This window comes from Monodelphis domestica, chromosome 5 (genome assembly GCF_027887165.1).
Source record: "Monodelphis domestica isolate mMonDom1 chromosome 5, mMonDom1.pri, whole genome shotgun sequence".
Lineage (NCBI taxonomy): Eukaryota > Metazoa > Chordata > Mammalia > Didelphimorphia > Didelphidae > Monodelphis > Monodelphis domestica.
Genome location: NC_077231.1, coordinates 216286399 through 216303540, shown reverse-complemented (window position 1 = coordinate 216303540; position 17142 = coordinate 216286399). Strand labels below are relative to the sequence as shown.

Below are 17142 nucleotides of genomic sequence, written 5' to 3'. Positions count from 1 at the left end.
CCTCCCTTTGCCTCAGTCCATTGGAGAAGGAAATGACAAACCACTCCAGTAACTTTGCTGAGACAGCCCCACAGACAGTATTTGTGTGCTATGATCCATAGGATCACAAAAAGTGTCAGACATGACTTAACAACTAAATAACATAAAAAATGATGTGTGTGATAAATACAGAGAAACATGAAAAGATCTACCAGAACTGATGCAGACCAAAATAAGGAGAGAAAAGAAAACAATGTACTCTGCAACTACAGGAATATAAATAGAAAGAATGATGAATATAAAAAATTAAAAATCAATTGAACAGAATTATAGAGAAAAATGGCACTCAAATGATGAAAATAAGAGGAAACCAGTAATCTACGTTTTTGTGAATGTGAGAGAGGTCCACAGATGTTACACATTGCATATGTTTTCAGACTTTTTCAATGCATCCATTATTTGTGCTGGCTTTTTTTCCTTCCCCTCCCACCTCAAATACTATTTGTTATATGGTATTCTCTTTAGGAGAGAGAAAGGAAGGAAAATATAGGATACTTTGGTGATGTAATAAACAGAAAATATGAATAAAAATTTATTTTTTAAAAAAGAAGGAAAGAAAAGAAATATATTATGGACTGTTATGTAGAAGAAGGAATAGACTTCCGGATAGTTCCACCAATCAGAATTTGGACCAATGGGCATACTTTATAAGGAAGACATGTTTGGCTCAGCATAAGGAAGAACTTGCTATCAACTAGTTATCCAAACTCGGTCTCCTGAGAATGTAATTTTCCTAACATTTGGATTATTTAAACAATGCTAAAATGGTCATTTGTTTGGAGTATTATAACAAGTATTACTATTTAAAAAAAAAGAGAAACTCTTCTTAATATTATTTTGTAAATTCTGTACTAACATCAAATAAAATGAGCCAAATAAAAAACACCAAATAAAACCTGATACAAAGTAGAACAGGAAAAAAGAACATGAATGAAACCACAAATGTCTATAATGCATACCTTGCATTATGCCATAAGTCCATAAGAAATACAACATTCTACTTTCAAAACTGTCCAGTTTATGTTTCCCTCTGGCCTGTTACTCTTTTCTGTGTATTTTTAAAAATTCATCAATGACTGCCTTTTCTTTCCTTTCTTTTTCTGAGCTTCATCAGTTCTCTGGAATTTGTGTTTGGTCACTTCCTTTAAAACAATTAAGATCCTTATTAAATATAAAATCCTCTGACTCATTACTAATGTGAAAGAGAGGTTGGAACCAAAAATTATTTGTAAAGTAGTAATTTTATTAATTTCAACTTTCCTTCCTCCCTTAGGTTACATATTGTTTCAGAACTAATTAGTCAATAAGATTAGTCTATAATTAGAAGCATCTAAAAAGATTAGGAAACAGATCACAAATCTAATATGGATGCATGATATAAAATAATAATGGCAGACTTCAAATGTAGGGATATTTACAGGATCCCTCTCTGTCAGAAGCAGGGTATCTGATAAATTCTTGACTCATCTTAATGATGATTTCATCCTTCAAAAACTATATTTTTCTGATGATTGAACAGGAATGATGGGAAACTTGGTAGGGTATACTGTTCAACTTTAGAATTTATAAAAGAAGAGGAGAGCTGGGCAGACTCTGAAGAGCATCTTATATTTTAGGAACACAGATCTCAAAGAATTAGGAAATAGTCAGGTAGAAGTTCATAGCCAAAAAATTCCACTGAGTAAAGTGGCTTAAGAGAGAGATGTTCACCTATCCACTGGGAAGGATGGAACAAAAATAGAGAGCTAAAACTCAGGATATGTCAAGTGATAGCTATTTTCAATGAATTCAATTCACTAGTCATTGATGGATTATATCCCATCTAGGGTACTAAAAGAATTGCTCAATGTGAGAGTTGAACTATTTACTGGTCAATGATCTTTGAAAAAACAAACAAACAAACAAAAAAACCCCCCAAGAATGGGAGAAGTGCTTCAGGACTAAAAGCTGGTTAATGATATCCCTGTCTTTTTTTTTTCCTCTCTTTTTAAAGGTAGCCTAGCAAGCATAACTGATCCCTGGAAAAATTCCAAAATATTATTGAAGTATTTATAAACATTTAGGAAGGTAAATTAGAGCTGACAAAACTTCAAGAGTCAGTAAGCATTTATTAAGAACCTACCAGGTGGCAGGCATTGTTCTAAGTACTGGGGATACAAAAAGAGACACAATGGATAGAGCACCAGGCTTGGAGTGAGGAAGATCTGTGTTCAAATCCAGTCTCAGCCATCTCCTAGCTGGTATGACCCTGGCAAGTCACTTAACCTGTTTATCTCAGTTTCTTAATTTGTAAAATGGGGATAATAAGTACCTACTTTCCAGGGTTGTTGTGAGAATCAAATGAGACAATATTTGAAGAGTATTTTAGCACATTGTTAAGTGTTATATGCTATATTAATAACAAGATGGTTCCTGCCCTCACAGAATTTATAATCCTACCAAACTAATTTCATGTCCTTTTCTTATAGGGTTTTTAGATTGTATATTATGGAATATATTTGCATTTCATAGGTTCAGAGATTTATTAGCATTGGAATGGAACTTGGATATCCTGTAGTCCAATCCTCACATTTGATATTAAAGGATGCTGGATGGCATAGAGGTCAAATGACTTACCCAGAATATGGGTAATGGCAAAAATAATGGGAAGAACAGAAAAATTATTATCTATGATGGCAAATCTTACCAAAGAAACAAAAAAGAGAAGAAAATATTGGAACTGCAAATAATCAGAAATGAAGGGCAATCTAGAAAAGAAACAAGAAACAGTAACATCAAAAGAAAGCATGCTTATTTGGTATTAATACACCAAAACATACGGATCTCAAAGACAGGTCATATAAAGACAAACTAAGGATCATAGGTCTCCCAGAAAACCATGCCAGAGCAAAAAACAGACAAACAAAAAAAGAAAACCCATAACATTGTAATGAAGGAAATAATAGAAAAGATTTTGCTCAGAACCTCTAAACAAAGAAAATGAAATACTAATAGAAATAATTCACAAACCTTCAGGAAAAAAGGTGTATGACAAATCTAAAACGTGAAAAAGAGGTCTTTCCCATTATTCCCCAAAGTGAATTCTTAGTTTTTATTAAAGTAAGCAGGCAGACTACTCAAAACCTCTGAGTAGGGATTATGATCCATGCATTCAGTTATAATATTTCCTCTAACTGGAATTACCTTTCTCTTCACTTTCCTCCCCCATCTCCTTTTCTAGTCACTGAAATCCTATTTTTTTAAAAAATCCTAATCATTTCTAAGAACCAATTCCTTGAAACCTTCTTTGATCATCCTAATCAAAAGTGCTGACTGTCTCCCTAGTTGGAAGTCCTTATTTTTCCTAATAACATTAAATTCTAGGACTTACTGAATGATACTTGTGATAAAATTGATTATAGACATACTATCATTATTAGTTAGACTGTGGCTAAGTTCTAACTATTGATTTAATAATGATAGTCCCAATAATTGAGTGAGTATGATATTTATATGTAGTCTATAGCAGTAACATTTATAATCATATAGACCTTATAATCATATAAGCCTAGAGAAGTCCTCTTCCTGCTTTTGTAATTGACCTACACAATGTAGAGACTTACTTTTGAGATGACTATGCAAAAGGTTATAGAGTCTAAGGTGATCACAGATAATTGGCAAATTCTCCACTGTGGACAAAGACTTTTCATGATCATCTCCCTGAGCCCCTGTCTCCTTAAACCCTCTTAAAAGGAGCAGTACATGAGATATTAACCCTAAAATCAGGACTCTTGTTTTTGGAGAGGGCAATAAACAAGTCTGTAAGTTCCTCAATTTGCTTTATGAAGAACTGTCACTTTTGATGCTAAGGGTCTCAGACTATGCTGGGTGTGTCTGCAGACCACTGACTTGTGTGATTTGCTTGCTGTCATATTAAAGTCAATTTGCTCATAAGACTTGTTCTCAGACTTTTTCCTTACACTTGATATAAAATGCCTTGTATTTATTACCATGTATATTCTATCTCTTTCCTCCAAAAATACTGTAAACTCCTTGAAGGTACAGAACATGTTCCATGTATCTTTATGATATTTCTCATTGCAGAGAACTCTCTTTGCTGGCTAACTGGTGATATGGGTAAGCATGCTTCATCAAAATCCAATGATTAAGGATCATTGATTCACCGACTTAGAACAGGAAGGTATCTGGGAAGACATCTGGTCCATTTCTCTCATTTTACAGATGAAGAACCAAAGCCAAGAAAAGTCAAGGAGTTTGTCCAAGGTCACAAAGCAAAAAAATGGCAGAGATGGGATTCAAACCCAAGTCCTCCAATTGAAATCCAGTACTCTCATGACTGCAATAGTGTGAAGGAAAGCAACAAACAGAATGTGACAAGTACCCTAAAACTTAAGCATTCTAGAGCTATAGCTGGGACTTGAGAGACAATCTAAAAAACCCTCATTTATCTCTCTCGGCCAATTCTCCCTCTCTCTTCTTTTTTGTGGCTAAATTCTATGAGGACATTCACAGCAGATGCCTCCATTTTCAATTCTTTCATTCTTTTAAATACTCTACAGTCTGGCTTCTGAAGTCATCATTGGACTTAATCTGCTCTCTCCAATGTTAACAATGATCTTTTAATTGCCAGATCTAAAGGCTTTTACCCCAATTATCATCCTTCTTGAATTCTTTGCCACCTTTAACTCTGTTAGTCACCCTTCTCTCCTTGACCTCCAGGTTGCTGTGACACTAATCTCTTCTGGTTCTCCTTCTATTTATAACTTCCCATTTGCCAATGCTGGACCTTTGTCCAGGTCACAACTGCTAATCCTGGGTATCCCACAAAGGTCTGTCCCAGATCCTCTTCTCTTCTCTACATACGACTTCACTTAGTCATCTCATCACCTCCCATGGTTTTCAATGATTATCTTCATGATGACCATGATTTTCAGATTATACCTAATCTTTCTTTCTAATCTTTGGACTCATATCTGTAGCTCCCTATTAGACATACCAAACTGGATATCCTCAAACATTAAACTCAATATGTATAAAACTCTATCTTTCCTCACAAATCATCTCCTCACCTTCAGAATTTCCCTATCATTGTGGAGGGTATCATCCTCCTCCCAGGCACCAGGTCAACAATGTAGATGCTATTCTCAACTCTAACTCTTCACTCTCAACCTCCATATCTAATTTGCTGCCAAGGTTTGTGAATTTCACCTTCCTAATCTCTCCTATATACAATCCTTCTCTCCTCTAAAACTGCCCCCACCCTGTTGATGGCCCTCATCTTCTCATGTCTAAACTATTATAAAAGTCTACTGGTTGGTTTCCCTTTCTTAAAGCTCTTATCACTCTACTCTACCATCAACTTAATCTTCCTAAAGTGCAGATCTGCTCATGTCATCTTCTCCTAGATCCTACTCAATAAAATCCAGTGGATCCTTATTACATTTGTGAACAAATAAAAAATCCTCTATTTGACATTCAAAGTTACTTGCAATCAATCTGACCTACTTTTCCCTTACTTTACACGTCTACCTTACTTTACCTCTATCTATTCTGTCATTTAGTGACACTGGCCTCCTTGCTGCTCCTGAAAGATACACCATCACCTAACTTCATGCATTTTCACTGGTTGTCCCCCATGCCTGGAATACTTTCTCTCATTTCTACTTTCTGACTCTCTAAAAGTCCCAGCTAAAATTTCACCTTCTACAAGAAGCCTTTCCTGATCCTACTTAATGTTAGTGTCTTCCCTCTACTGATGAATTCCAATTTTTCCTGTATTTAACCTATTTTTATATGGCTCTTTGAATCTTATCTCCTCCACTTGACTGTGACCTCCTTAAAAGCAAGGACTGAACTCTGCATCTCTAGTTCTTGGCATAATGTCTAAAACTTAGTAGATACTTGATGTTTTTTGACTGACTTGAGCTCTTCAATTTACAGATGAGGAAACTAAGGTCTGGGGAGGATAAATGACTTGCTAAATAATATATTACATAGAAGGAGAAACTGGAGTATCATATGAGGGTAGCTCTGATAGTGAAGGTATTAGAGACTAGAACACACAAGAATCAGATGATATTTAGGCTGGGAAAGAGAAGCATCAGAGTAAAAACTATTTTCATCTTGAAGTATTTTAAGGATCATTAGGTGAAGAGGATTTAAACTTGTTCTCCTTAGTTTCAGAAAGCAAAATTAGCAAAGTGGGTTGTAATTATAAAGATGCAGACTTCAGCTCAATGTAAAGAAAAAACCTTTTGTTAATCTGGCCTGTTCAGAATGGATTGCTTCAATAGACAATGAAGATAATGACGTCTATGGCTCAAGCCTTCCCCGATAAAGTAATAGATGATATTCTCATCAAATTTGTTAGTGACACTAAACTCAGAATAACTAAGATATCAGATTCTGGGACTGGGATACAAAACCACAAATGGCACAGAGATGATTCCTGTTCAAGGACAAGTTGGACCAAATGATCTCTAAGATCTCATGATTCTATGATTCTACATAGGGAAAACGAGCACAGTAGATAGAATCTGGAATAGCTACTGAGCAGACTGTGCCAGGGAACCAATAAAAAGGACTGATGAGCAGCACAAAGGGCTATAGAATTTTAGTGGGACAAATTTGCATCTTTCCTCATCAGCATCATATCCCTCAAAAAAAAAGGCAGGAAATAGCAGAACATGGGGGCAAACAAGGTTAGAGAAGGGCACACCAAGGAGGGGTGTAAAAAGGGCAGCAATGAAATATATTAGGTGACCAGGGAGTCAAGGCTGCAACAGAATCAACTGTCATTAGAAAGCTAATGGACTGGGAGGGATTGAGTGATGAGGAGCAGAAAAATGGAGGTTAGTAGATATAGGTTTATTATTGTGAATAGGAAAGCAGAGGGCATAACAGGTTAGGAAAAGGGCAGGCACCCTAGAAAGCAGTACAAAAATACTTAAAGCTAGATTCCCCCAAACATAGGAAGCTATTCTGACAATGTTTCCTACTTAGAAAGCAGAAAAATAGCCCTTCTCCATCTTCTGTTCTTTAACCTACAGATAATGACTTAATCATTGAAAACTCTGCTTAGATTTTTATAACCAGGTTTTTAAAAGTTTTTAAAAAGAATTCAAATTCAGAACAGAAAGTACACAAGGTTTCAAATGGTTTTATTGTACCATTTCTCCCTTACAGTCACTTTTTTATTTCCCCCAAAAAAGAAAATGAGATAATTACCAGTGTTTTCCATACAACCAATGTCCTCCCCAGGTCAGCAGGCAGGCACCAAATGTAGTTTTCTTCCAGTGGTTCCGAAAGGTTTTGACAAGTTGAGCCATCTTCTCTAGTAAGCCAGCTAGTTTGCCAAAACCAGGAAGGGAAGAGTGGATATTAGCATAGTCTCCAGGATAATCATATAATATTCATATTCCTTCTTCTACCTTTAAGTAGTTTCATTTTTCTACTTTTTAATTCTCTCCTTATTTTTCCTCTTTTCTTTTTGCCTGATGCAAATCTTCATGTAGATATACCATTCAACTTGTTCAAAAATAAATTAATCCTCCCTAGCCTGTACCTTCCCCTAACTTCTCTATTTAAACTAACTTCTATTCAACTCTTTTAAACTAATTAACTTCTCTATTTAAAGAATTCTTCCAAGTTACTCAGATTCAAATAATTTTTGATTCTTCCTCAAGGGCATGCCTACATTCAATGAACTATCAAGTCTGGTCAAAACTTCTTCCACAGGGAGTAGCTGGGTGGCTCAGTGGATTGAGTCAGGCCTAGAGATGGGAGGTCCTAGGTTCAAATCTGACCTTGTAAAAATGGAGATTTGAACCCTGAACTTCAATTTCCAGGAGTCCTTGGCCACTGCCCAAAATGCCTTGTAACCTCACCTGGGCCCAGAGGGAGATGGAATATTTAAACTGACTGCATCCGCCTACTCTCGCTCTTCCTGCTTCCGCTTCCAAAGACAGGCATCTCTCAAGATGTAGTGTAAGTGAATGGGTCTTTTGGCCCTCCTAGGATAGGAATGTGCTTTCTTATTTTGTATTTTCTTTATTTCTTAATCTTTAATAAACCTCATAAAAATATACTTTTAGCAGAGAAACATAATTTTTTAAATGTTACAACCTCAAATACTTCCCAGCTGTGTGACCCTGGGCAAGTCACTTGACCCCCATTGCCTAGCCCTTACCACTCTTCTGCCTTGGAGCCAATACACAGTATTGACTCCAAGATGGAAGATAAGGGTTTAAAAAAAAAAGAAAAACTTCCACAGTATCTCATCCCTTTTATTTCTTACTTCTACAATCTCCTTGTTGAGCATTTATCTCTTCTCTCCTAGGGTACTGTAATGTCGTCCTACTTCTATCCCTTCTCCAACCCAATCTTCACAATGTAACACATGCAATCTTCCTGAAAGATAATGTTAAGTGCAACAACAAAAAACCCAGGGAGATAGTCTTCCACTGCCTACTAAAATAAAAACTAGTGGTATTACAAGTCTTTTATAATGTGGGTCCGCCCTATGTTTTTTCAGTTTTATCTTATTCCTTTAGATAAACGCTAGAATCTAACCAAACTGGACTATTCTCTAATTCCCAGCCCAGCCTCTTCTCTCCATGTTTTTGCTCATGTCACTGCTCTGCAGATCTAGAATGGACTTCTCTTTCCCTTGGTCTTGACAGTAATTGGCAGTCATTTGTTTAGTCCTTCTTTTCTACCATACAACTAACAATAATTCTTCCAATCTCCCTTGAATGATACTACTTTCTGAGGCAACCCATTCTACTCCTGAACAATTCTAATTATTGGGAGTTTTTCCTTGGCATTATGAGTTAATAGAGTTGTAAATGCAATCTCCACCCATTTCTCCAAGTTCTGTTCTCTGGAGCCAAGAAGAATGAGTTGACTTTTTTTTTTAAAGCAAACTTCTATTGATATTTTCTCTAAAATAAAATTTTAGACTTCTGGGTAAACATGGCAGCAATCTAGACAGCTAATATCATCTGCAATGGGAATAAACTAGATGCATTCCCAATAAGATCAGGAGTGAAACAAGGATGCCCATTATCACCTCTACTATTTGACATTGTACTAGAAACACTAGCAGTAGCAATTAGAGAAGAAAAAGAAATTGAAGGCATCAAAATAGGCAAGGAGGAGACCAAGTTATCACTCTTTGCAGATGACATGATGGTCTACTTAAAGAATCCTAGAGATTCAACAAAAAAGCTAATCGAAATAATCAACAACTTTAGCAAAGTTGCAGGATACAAAAAAAACCCACACAAGTCATCAGCATTCCTATATATTTCCAACACATCTCAGCAGCAAGAATTAGAAAGAGAAATCCCATTCAAAATCACCTTAGACAAAATAAAATACTTAGGAATCTATCTCCCGAGACAAACACAGGAACTAAATGAACACAACTACAAAACACTCTCCACACAATTAAAACTAGACTTGAGCAATTGGAAAAACATTAACTGCTCATGGATAGGACGAGCCAATATAATAAAAATGAACATCCTACCCAAACTTATCTACCTATTTAGTGCCATACCTATTGAACTTCCAAATTTTTTTTTTTACTGAATTAGAAAAAACCATAACAAAGTTCATTTGGAAGGACAAAGGATCAAGGATATCCAGGGAAATAATGAAAAAAAAATACAAAGGAAGGTGGCCTTGCAGTCCCAGATCTCAAACTATACTATAAAGCAGTGGTCATCAAAACAATTTGGTACTGGCTAAGAGATAGAAAGGAGGATCAGTGGAACAGACCTGGGGTAAGTGATCTCAGCAAGACAGTCTATGAAAAACCCAAAGACCCCAGCTTTTGGGACAAAAATCCACTATTTGACAAAAACTGCTGGGAAAACTGGAAGACAGTGTGGGAGAGATTAGGTCTGGATCAACACCTCACACCCTACACCAAGATAAACTCAGAATGGGTGAATGACCTGAACATAAAGAAGGAAACTATAAGTAAATTAGGTAAACACGGAATAGTATACATATCAGACCTTTGGAAGGGAAAGACTTTAAAACCAAGCAAGACATAGAAAGAGTCAGAAAATGTAAAATAAATAATTTTGATTACATCAAATTAAAAAGGTTTTGTACAAACAAAACCAATGTAACCAAAATTAGAAGGGAACCACCAAATTGGGAAACAATCTTCATAACAAAAACCTCTAACAAAGGTCTAATTACTCAAAATTTATAAAGAGCTAAAGCAATTGTACAAAAAAATCAAGCCATTCTCCAATTGATAAATGGGCAAGGGACATGAACAGGTAGTTTTCAGCCAAAGAAATCAAAACTATTAATAAGCACATGAAGAAGTGTTCTAAATCTCAGATAATCAGAGAGATGCAAATCAAAACAACTCTGAGGTATCACCTCACACCTAGCAGATTGGCTAAAATGACAGTGAAGGAAAGTAATGAATGTTGGAGGGGATGTGGCAAAGTGGGGACACTAATTCATTGCTGGTGGAGTTGTGAACTGATCCAACCATTCTGGAGGGCAATTTGGAACTATGACCAAAGGGCGATAAAAGACTGTCTGCCCTTTGATCCAGCCATAGTACTGCTGGGTTTGTACCCCAAAGAGACTATAAGTAAAAAGACTTTTATAAGAATATTCATAGCTACGCTCTTTGTGGTGGCAAAAAACTGGAAAATGAGGGGATGCCCATCAATTGGGGAATGGCTGAACAAATTGTGGTATATGTTGGTGATGGAATAATATTGTGATAAAAGGAAGAATAAAGTGGAAGAATTTCATGGAGACTGGAATGACCTCCAGGAAGTGATGCAGAGTGAGAGGAACACAGCCAGGAGAACACTGTACACAGAGACTGATACACTGGTACAAGCGAAAGTAATGGACTTCTCCATTAGTCTCAATTCAATGTCCCTGAACAACCTACAGGGATCAAGGAGAAAAAAACACTACCCACAAGCAAAGGACAAACAGTGGGAGCAAAAACACCGAGGAGGAACAACAGCTTGACTACAGGGGTGGAGGGGATATGATCAAGGAGAGACTCTGAATGAACACCCTACTACGGAAACCAATAGCATGGAAATGGGCTCGGGTTGAGGACGCATGTGATACCCAGAGGAATCACTCATGTCAATGGGAAGGGTGGGGGGAGGAAAAAAAGGTGATCTTTTTTCTAATGTATAACGTTTGAAAATTACAAAAAAAAATAATGTTTAAAAACCAAAGTAAAATAAAATAAAATTTTATTTATATGGTTTTTATATTACCTCAATATATGCCAGTATTCTTCCCCTACCTCCTCTCAGCGAACTATATCAATATACCAAAGGAAAAAAAAATCAACAAAAACCATTCATCACATTAACAAATTTTGGAAAATATAAGCAATGTGGCACAACCACAGACCGTTAGAATGGGAACCAATCTTATCACTCTTCTTTGGGGACATTTTTGTTCTTTGTTATTTTACAATATTAATTTTCAATTCTTTTATGCTCTTTCCATCAACATTACTATAGACATTGTATGTGTACAATTTTCTTGGTTCTGTTCATCTTATCCTACATCAGTTCATATAAGTCTTTCCATGTTTCTCTGTATTCCTCATATTCAACATTTCTTACAGCAGTGATATTCAGGTACCCCAACTGGCTGAGCTTTTTTTTTTTTCAAATATTTGGAGGCAATCACCACATCTCCACCACCTCCAATCTTCTTCACTAGGCACAGTGACTAAAACAAGTAAGTACTTTATAAATGCTTGATGAAGTTGTTGACTCAACTTGTTGATCAAACTAAGCATTTCTAGTCCACTCAAATGATCTTCCTACAATCTACAAGCCCATCATTTCTGGATACCCTCTAGCTTTCAATATGTGTAAAAAGTTGTTCCTGGAACAAAACTCCAGCTATGGTTTGATCAGGATAAAGAACAGTAAGATAATCAGACTCCTCCTTCTGGAGACAATGCCTCACTACAAGATTTAAAGTATTTTCTTCTACCTCCAGAAGAATGGAATTATCAGTAAGTCAAGTGAAGAATTTTATCAGGCACTTTGCCTCTGCCAAAGTACTCTAGAAGATATCCAGATATGTCAATTTCTCCAGCTCTACAATACTATGCCTCCATGTTAGGTTTATGATGTTTCCTAAGCTCAGAATCTACCTTCTCTGTCTATAAAAGTGGTCTAGAACATGCTTACAAAAAAATAAAATTACTTGTTCCTTCCTCTGCTGATTTCCATCCAAATGTTCTCCATAATAACTTTTCTTTAGTTAGTAAATATTTTTGGGTTTCTTTTCTTTTGGCATCTATTTTGTATTTATTTTTCCAATTACCAGTAAAAATCCTCTTTTATATACATTTTCTGAAATTGTAAAGTCTAATTTGCCTCCTCTCCCTATCCTAGAGATAGTTGCAAAACAGTTCCATATTGGTCATGTTCGTGTATCTTCTTAATAAACACAGTAGTTCAACATCTTTGGTCTACTCTGTTCCTTTTAATTAAAGGGAATCCTTTTAGAGTCATTTTCCAATCATGATTTTCATTCTACTATATCTCAGTGAAACAATGAGGATGAAAGAGCCTCCTTGCATTAGGTTATAGAGTTCACCTGGTTTATTATCTATACTTTGTTCATGTGTATAAAGTACCTAAGAAAAAAGGTTTTTGCCAGCTGTTTTTTGGGGGTATTGTCTCTTGTCAATTATTTTCAACATTTTCTACTCATTCTTAGACCTAGACTGTACCTGAATTATAAGCAAAATTTCCTCAAAAATAGTGAAAAGCACTATGGGCAAAAACAATTCGACAGATTTTGGTGTAGAGCATTCAATATCCCAAAAGAATCCAATAGATGCTGACAGGAGGCCATCTAGGTGGAAAATGGAACAAATGTCAGTGTCTTTTAATCATTTATTTTTATGGTGAATGACAGTAGATATTTAAATCCTACAACCTCAGGTCTTTGTGTGCTATACAGGAGGTATAGCAATTAAGAAGACAAAGCTTTAGTAGAGGACAAAACAAGTCTAAGGAAAAACACAAAGGAAATTTATTCAAGGAAACCACAATCATAAAAGCTTTCAGTGCCCATTACTAGGAATAAGAGGCTTCACATCATTAAGGCCAGTCATAGTATTTCATTCATTTCCTTTAAGAGACAATCACACTGCTAACCTAGATCACCTGAAGGAAGAATGGAAGGAGAGACAGGGTCAACAAATAAAGAATATTTGAGCAATTCTCTTCAACTTAGGCAATTTGACCCCTCAATCAGCCCAGTAACTACATCCTTCCCATCTTGGGGTAGAAAGTGAGGGCAGTATAATGACTTCCCCAGGATCTGAGTCAAGATAGATACCTCCCCAAAGTGGGACTGGGAAGAGTAAGGTAAGGATACTACCAAGATTTCATCAAGGAATCCTGGGTACAATGGACTCTGGGAATGTCAAGAGAAAGAATTCATAATGATCTTAAATTCCTTGGGGTATCCTCACTCCTTGCTTCAGCTTAACTCAGGTATTTATTGGTTGCTGTTCTTTATATTTGAAGAAAACCACAATGGCATCACTTTGTCTGGGTCAACCTACATTTCTGACTAGGCTGATGAGACCTCAAAAGGCTCTACCAAAGCTTGGGCACCAATAGCCAATATTGACATTTGGAACAAGAGGGAGTATGGTTAAGTTAGAAACAGTTCAGTGGACTGTCTGGGGAAGTCCAGGCCTGAAAATTTAATTTTTTTAGGGCTAGATTTGTAGTCAGTCCACTGGGTTCAAATTCCAGCTTTACAATGAATTGTCTGTGTGATCCCTGTAAGTCTATCAGTTTCTCTGGACATCAGTTTCCTCATTTGTACAATGAAGGGATTGGAAAGAATGACCTACAAAGTCCTTTCCAAGTCTAAATCTATGATCCTACTTGATCATTTTATAAGATACCTCAGGGAAGGAAAGGTACCAAAAGTATGGAAAAAGATCAATGACAACATTAATACCTAAAAAAGCCAATCCAGAAGACAGTAACAATTACAACACACATGCTCACTTTCTCAATTTTACACAAATTTTTATGAAAATTATCTATGTATACTTCAGGGTGTCCTTGCTAAAATTATGAGAAGGAAACAGGCAACCTTTTACAAATATTTTCTACAGCAGGCCACGTCTTTACAGTGCCCTAAATAACTAAAAGTTACAGAGAAACAAGACTCTATTTTATTTATTGGTTACAAAAAAAAAAAAACACTTGACTTGGAGAACCAAATACATCCTTAAAGTTGCTCCTGCAATGACATATCTTCTAATCCATAGGATCATAAAAGATTATGTAATAAATGCAATTATAGATGTAACTGTCCAACACTCCTCTAATAATAGTGTTCAGTAAGGGACAAATCAAGGAGAAATAGTCTGGTCAAAGGTGCAGTGGAGGATGTCCTGTGAGGTGACCAAATGGAAGAATTCCCCTGATATGAAAAGGTTCTCCTGGTATATTTCAGAATGACCAAGTCCTGAATGGCAAGCAAAGGCCTCAATATGATCCATGACTACTCAAAAGGTATTAGTAGTATCAATCTATGAAAGAAAAACTAAAAAAAAAAACATGCCTTTTGTCTAGATTATGATATTTAGTTGGAAGGCAAGTTAACATAATAATATCTATATCTAGATACAGGTGCTTCCACGATCTAACCAATTACTTAATTCTTTGGCCAGATTTCAAGAAAAGTTAGTTTAAGCATAGGCTCCAGTACTGAGTCACCTAAACACTAGGTATTTCTGCATTTTCTTCTCTTAAAAAGAGGTATTAGCACAGGGAAAGCTAGGTGACTCAGTATATTGAGTTAGTACCTTGAAAAGAACAGGCTCAAATGTGACCTCTGATACTTCCCATCTGTGCCATCCTGGGCAACTGACTTAATCCCAATTACTTCTTACTGCTCTTCTGCCCTGAAACTGATACTTAGTATCAATTCTAAGATAGAAGGTAAGGGTTGGGGAAAATAAAAAAACTAGATCATGCCAAACTAATCTCACTTCCTTTTTTTTTTTTACAAGACTGTTAAACTAGTAGATGAGGAGAATATATATTATATTTTACCTAGATTTTAAGAAAGTTTTTAAAAAGTTTTGTCCCAAAATAAAATGGTCTGCTTCCTAATAGGTTCCTCTTCTGCAGAGGTCTTCCAGCAAAGGCTGGATGACTATTAGGTTCGATAAAAATGGAAGTCTTGTGTAAGATCTAGACTATGTGGAAGTTGAGGTCCCTCAAACTGAGATTCCCTCGGATTAAATCTAGCACCTTGCCCTGAATGCAGTAGCTGAAATAACTAGAGAGAAATATCTGGCTCCCAATACTCCACCCTACTTGAAACAAGTAAAGGAATAACAGTATGAATGCTATGATTCAATTTGGCATCAACTCAAAAAACTGTTCTTGAATCATTAGGAATATTTGAATTGAATGAATTAACATATAGTAGAAACACAGGTACACAAGAAAAGGTGTGATTATCAGCTAACTTTCTTTCCCTTTGAACAATCTACCTTATATTTTGTATACTGGACACAAAAGTCTTAACAGAATTCTATATAGCAATTCCAGCAGAATTTCTTAATTGTAAACCACTTCATATTTTCCAAAGACCTTTCGTATCTATCATCTCCTTATATCTTCCCCAAAGGAAACAGATTCAAAAGATGTAAGTGAATTATTCAAGGTCATGCATCGTTTGTTGCAGAAAACTTGATACTTGATACAGTCCTAGGAGTTACTGTATAGGGTAATAACACATAGATCACTAAACTATGATCAGGTTTCTAGCCCCAACTCTATTACTTATTAGCTATAGAATCTTAGTTTCAGTTTCCTAATTTGTAAAGTAGGGACAATACTTATCCCATTTCCTCACAAGGTTGCTGTGTGAATCAAAAAAGTAGAGTGTGGGTATGTGCTTTAAAACTGGAAAGTAATTCACAAATGTAAATTAATATCCTACATTCGCTAAAGGTGGAGAAGTACTAGACGTTATGTCGGAGCCAAAGAAGATAAAGTCTCAGACCTGGCCCTTATGTACTTTACAATCTAGTAGACTTGAAAGGGCATGTACATAGATGAAAAAAAAAATAAAACGTGCCATAGAAGAGGTGCAAACCCCCTTTGCTTTCTCTGGTTGCTCATGACAGTGGATTCTCCCTATTTTTCATCCTTTCCCACCCGCGTTTCAGACTGAGTATTTACATAACCACAAGGTTAATGACAACGAAGTCTGGCCACGTTGCCCCACTAGATTAACACAGGAGGCAGCAGGCTCCCTCAGATAGAGCCCGGTAGGGTACGTAGCATCAAGATTCTCACTGACGGAGGAGTTGGACCCGGCCGCGACCTCACGTTCTGCCTGGAGCAGACCGATTCGGACGACCGCAGCAGCCTCGGAGGCCCTGCCCGCGCTGGTTGTCCCCTCTACCCGAGCTGCACACCCAGTCTACGGCCCCAGGACACTCAACTCACCGCCCGCCCAGCAGCGCCTCTACCGGTCTCGCTCCACGCAGTGTGCTCCACGCTCTCTGTCCCTGGCCACCCTTCCGGTGTCCGTCCTTAAAGCCTTCCCCGCCCCAGGAAAATTCTACAACCTGCTCTCCGGTTCCGCCGTGCTGCTGGTGCGGCGGGGCACAGACTTTTATTTTATTTTCCGCTGCTCCTTCCTTCCTTCCTTCCTTCCTTCCTTCCTTCCTTCCTTCCTTCCTTCCTTCCTTCCTTCCTTCCTTCCTTCCTTCCTTCCTTCCTTCCTTCCTTCCTTCCTTCCTCCCTCCCTCCCTCCCTTCCTCCCTCCCTCCCTCCCTCCCTCCCTCTCCCTCTCCCTCTCCCTCTCCCTCTCTTTCTCCTTTTCTCTTTCTCCCTCCACCCCCTCTCTTCTTTTCTCCTTCCTAGTTCCCTCTCCCCCAAACTATATATTCACATGAATTTGAGTTTGGAGGCAAATCATTCAAACAATGTTTCCATTTTCCCAAGGGCACACAATGGCCATATGATACATAGGATCTATTACTTTTCAGTTAGAAGAGGCTTTAGTCTAACCCCCTCA

The 17142-nt window shown here is 37.1% G+C and overlaps 1 protein-coding gene across 2 annotated transcripts in view; it reads right to left on the bottom strand.

Annotated features, from left to right (window-relative positions):
* Nucleotides 1-16905, bottom strand: part of AGK (acylglycerol kinase) — a 119016-nt gene extending 102111 nt beyond the window's left edge. The window contains exons 1-2 of one of the 2 annotated variants that reach the window (XM_001375516.4): nt 16569-16905; nt 7267-7384 (exon numbers count right to left, since the gene is read on the bottom strand). In XM_001375516.4, coding sequence (XP_001375553.1) covers nt 7267-7367 — 101 coding nt within the window. In that variant the 5' untranslated portion in view covers nt 7368-7384; nt 16569-16905. The remainder of the gene's footprint in view (nt 1-7266; nt 7385-16568) is intronic. The other variant, XM_056799806.1, reaches the window with a different exon arrangement.
* Between the last annotated feature and the right edge of the window lie 237 nt (nt 16906-17142).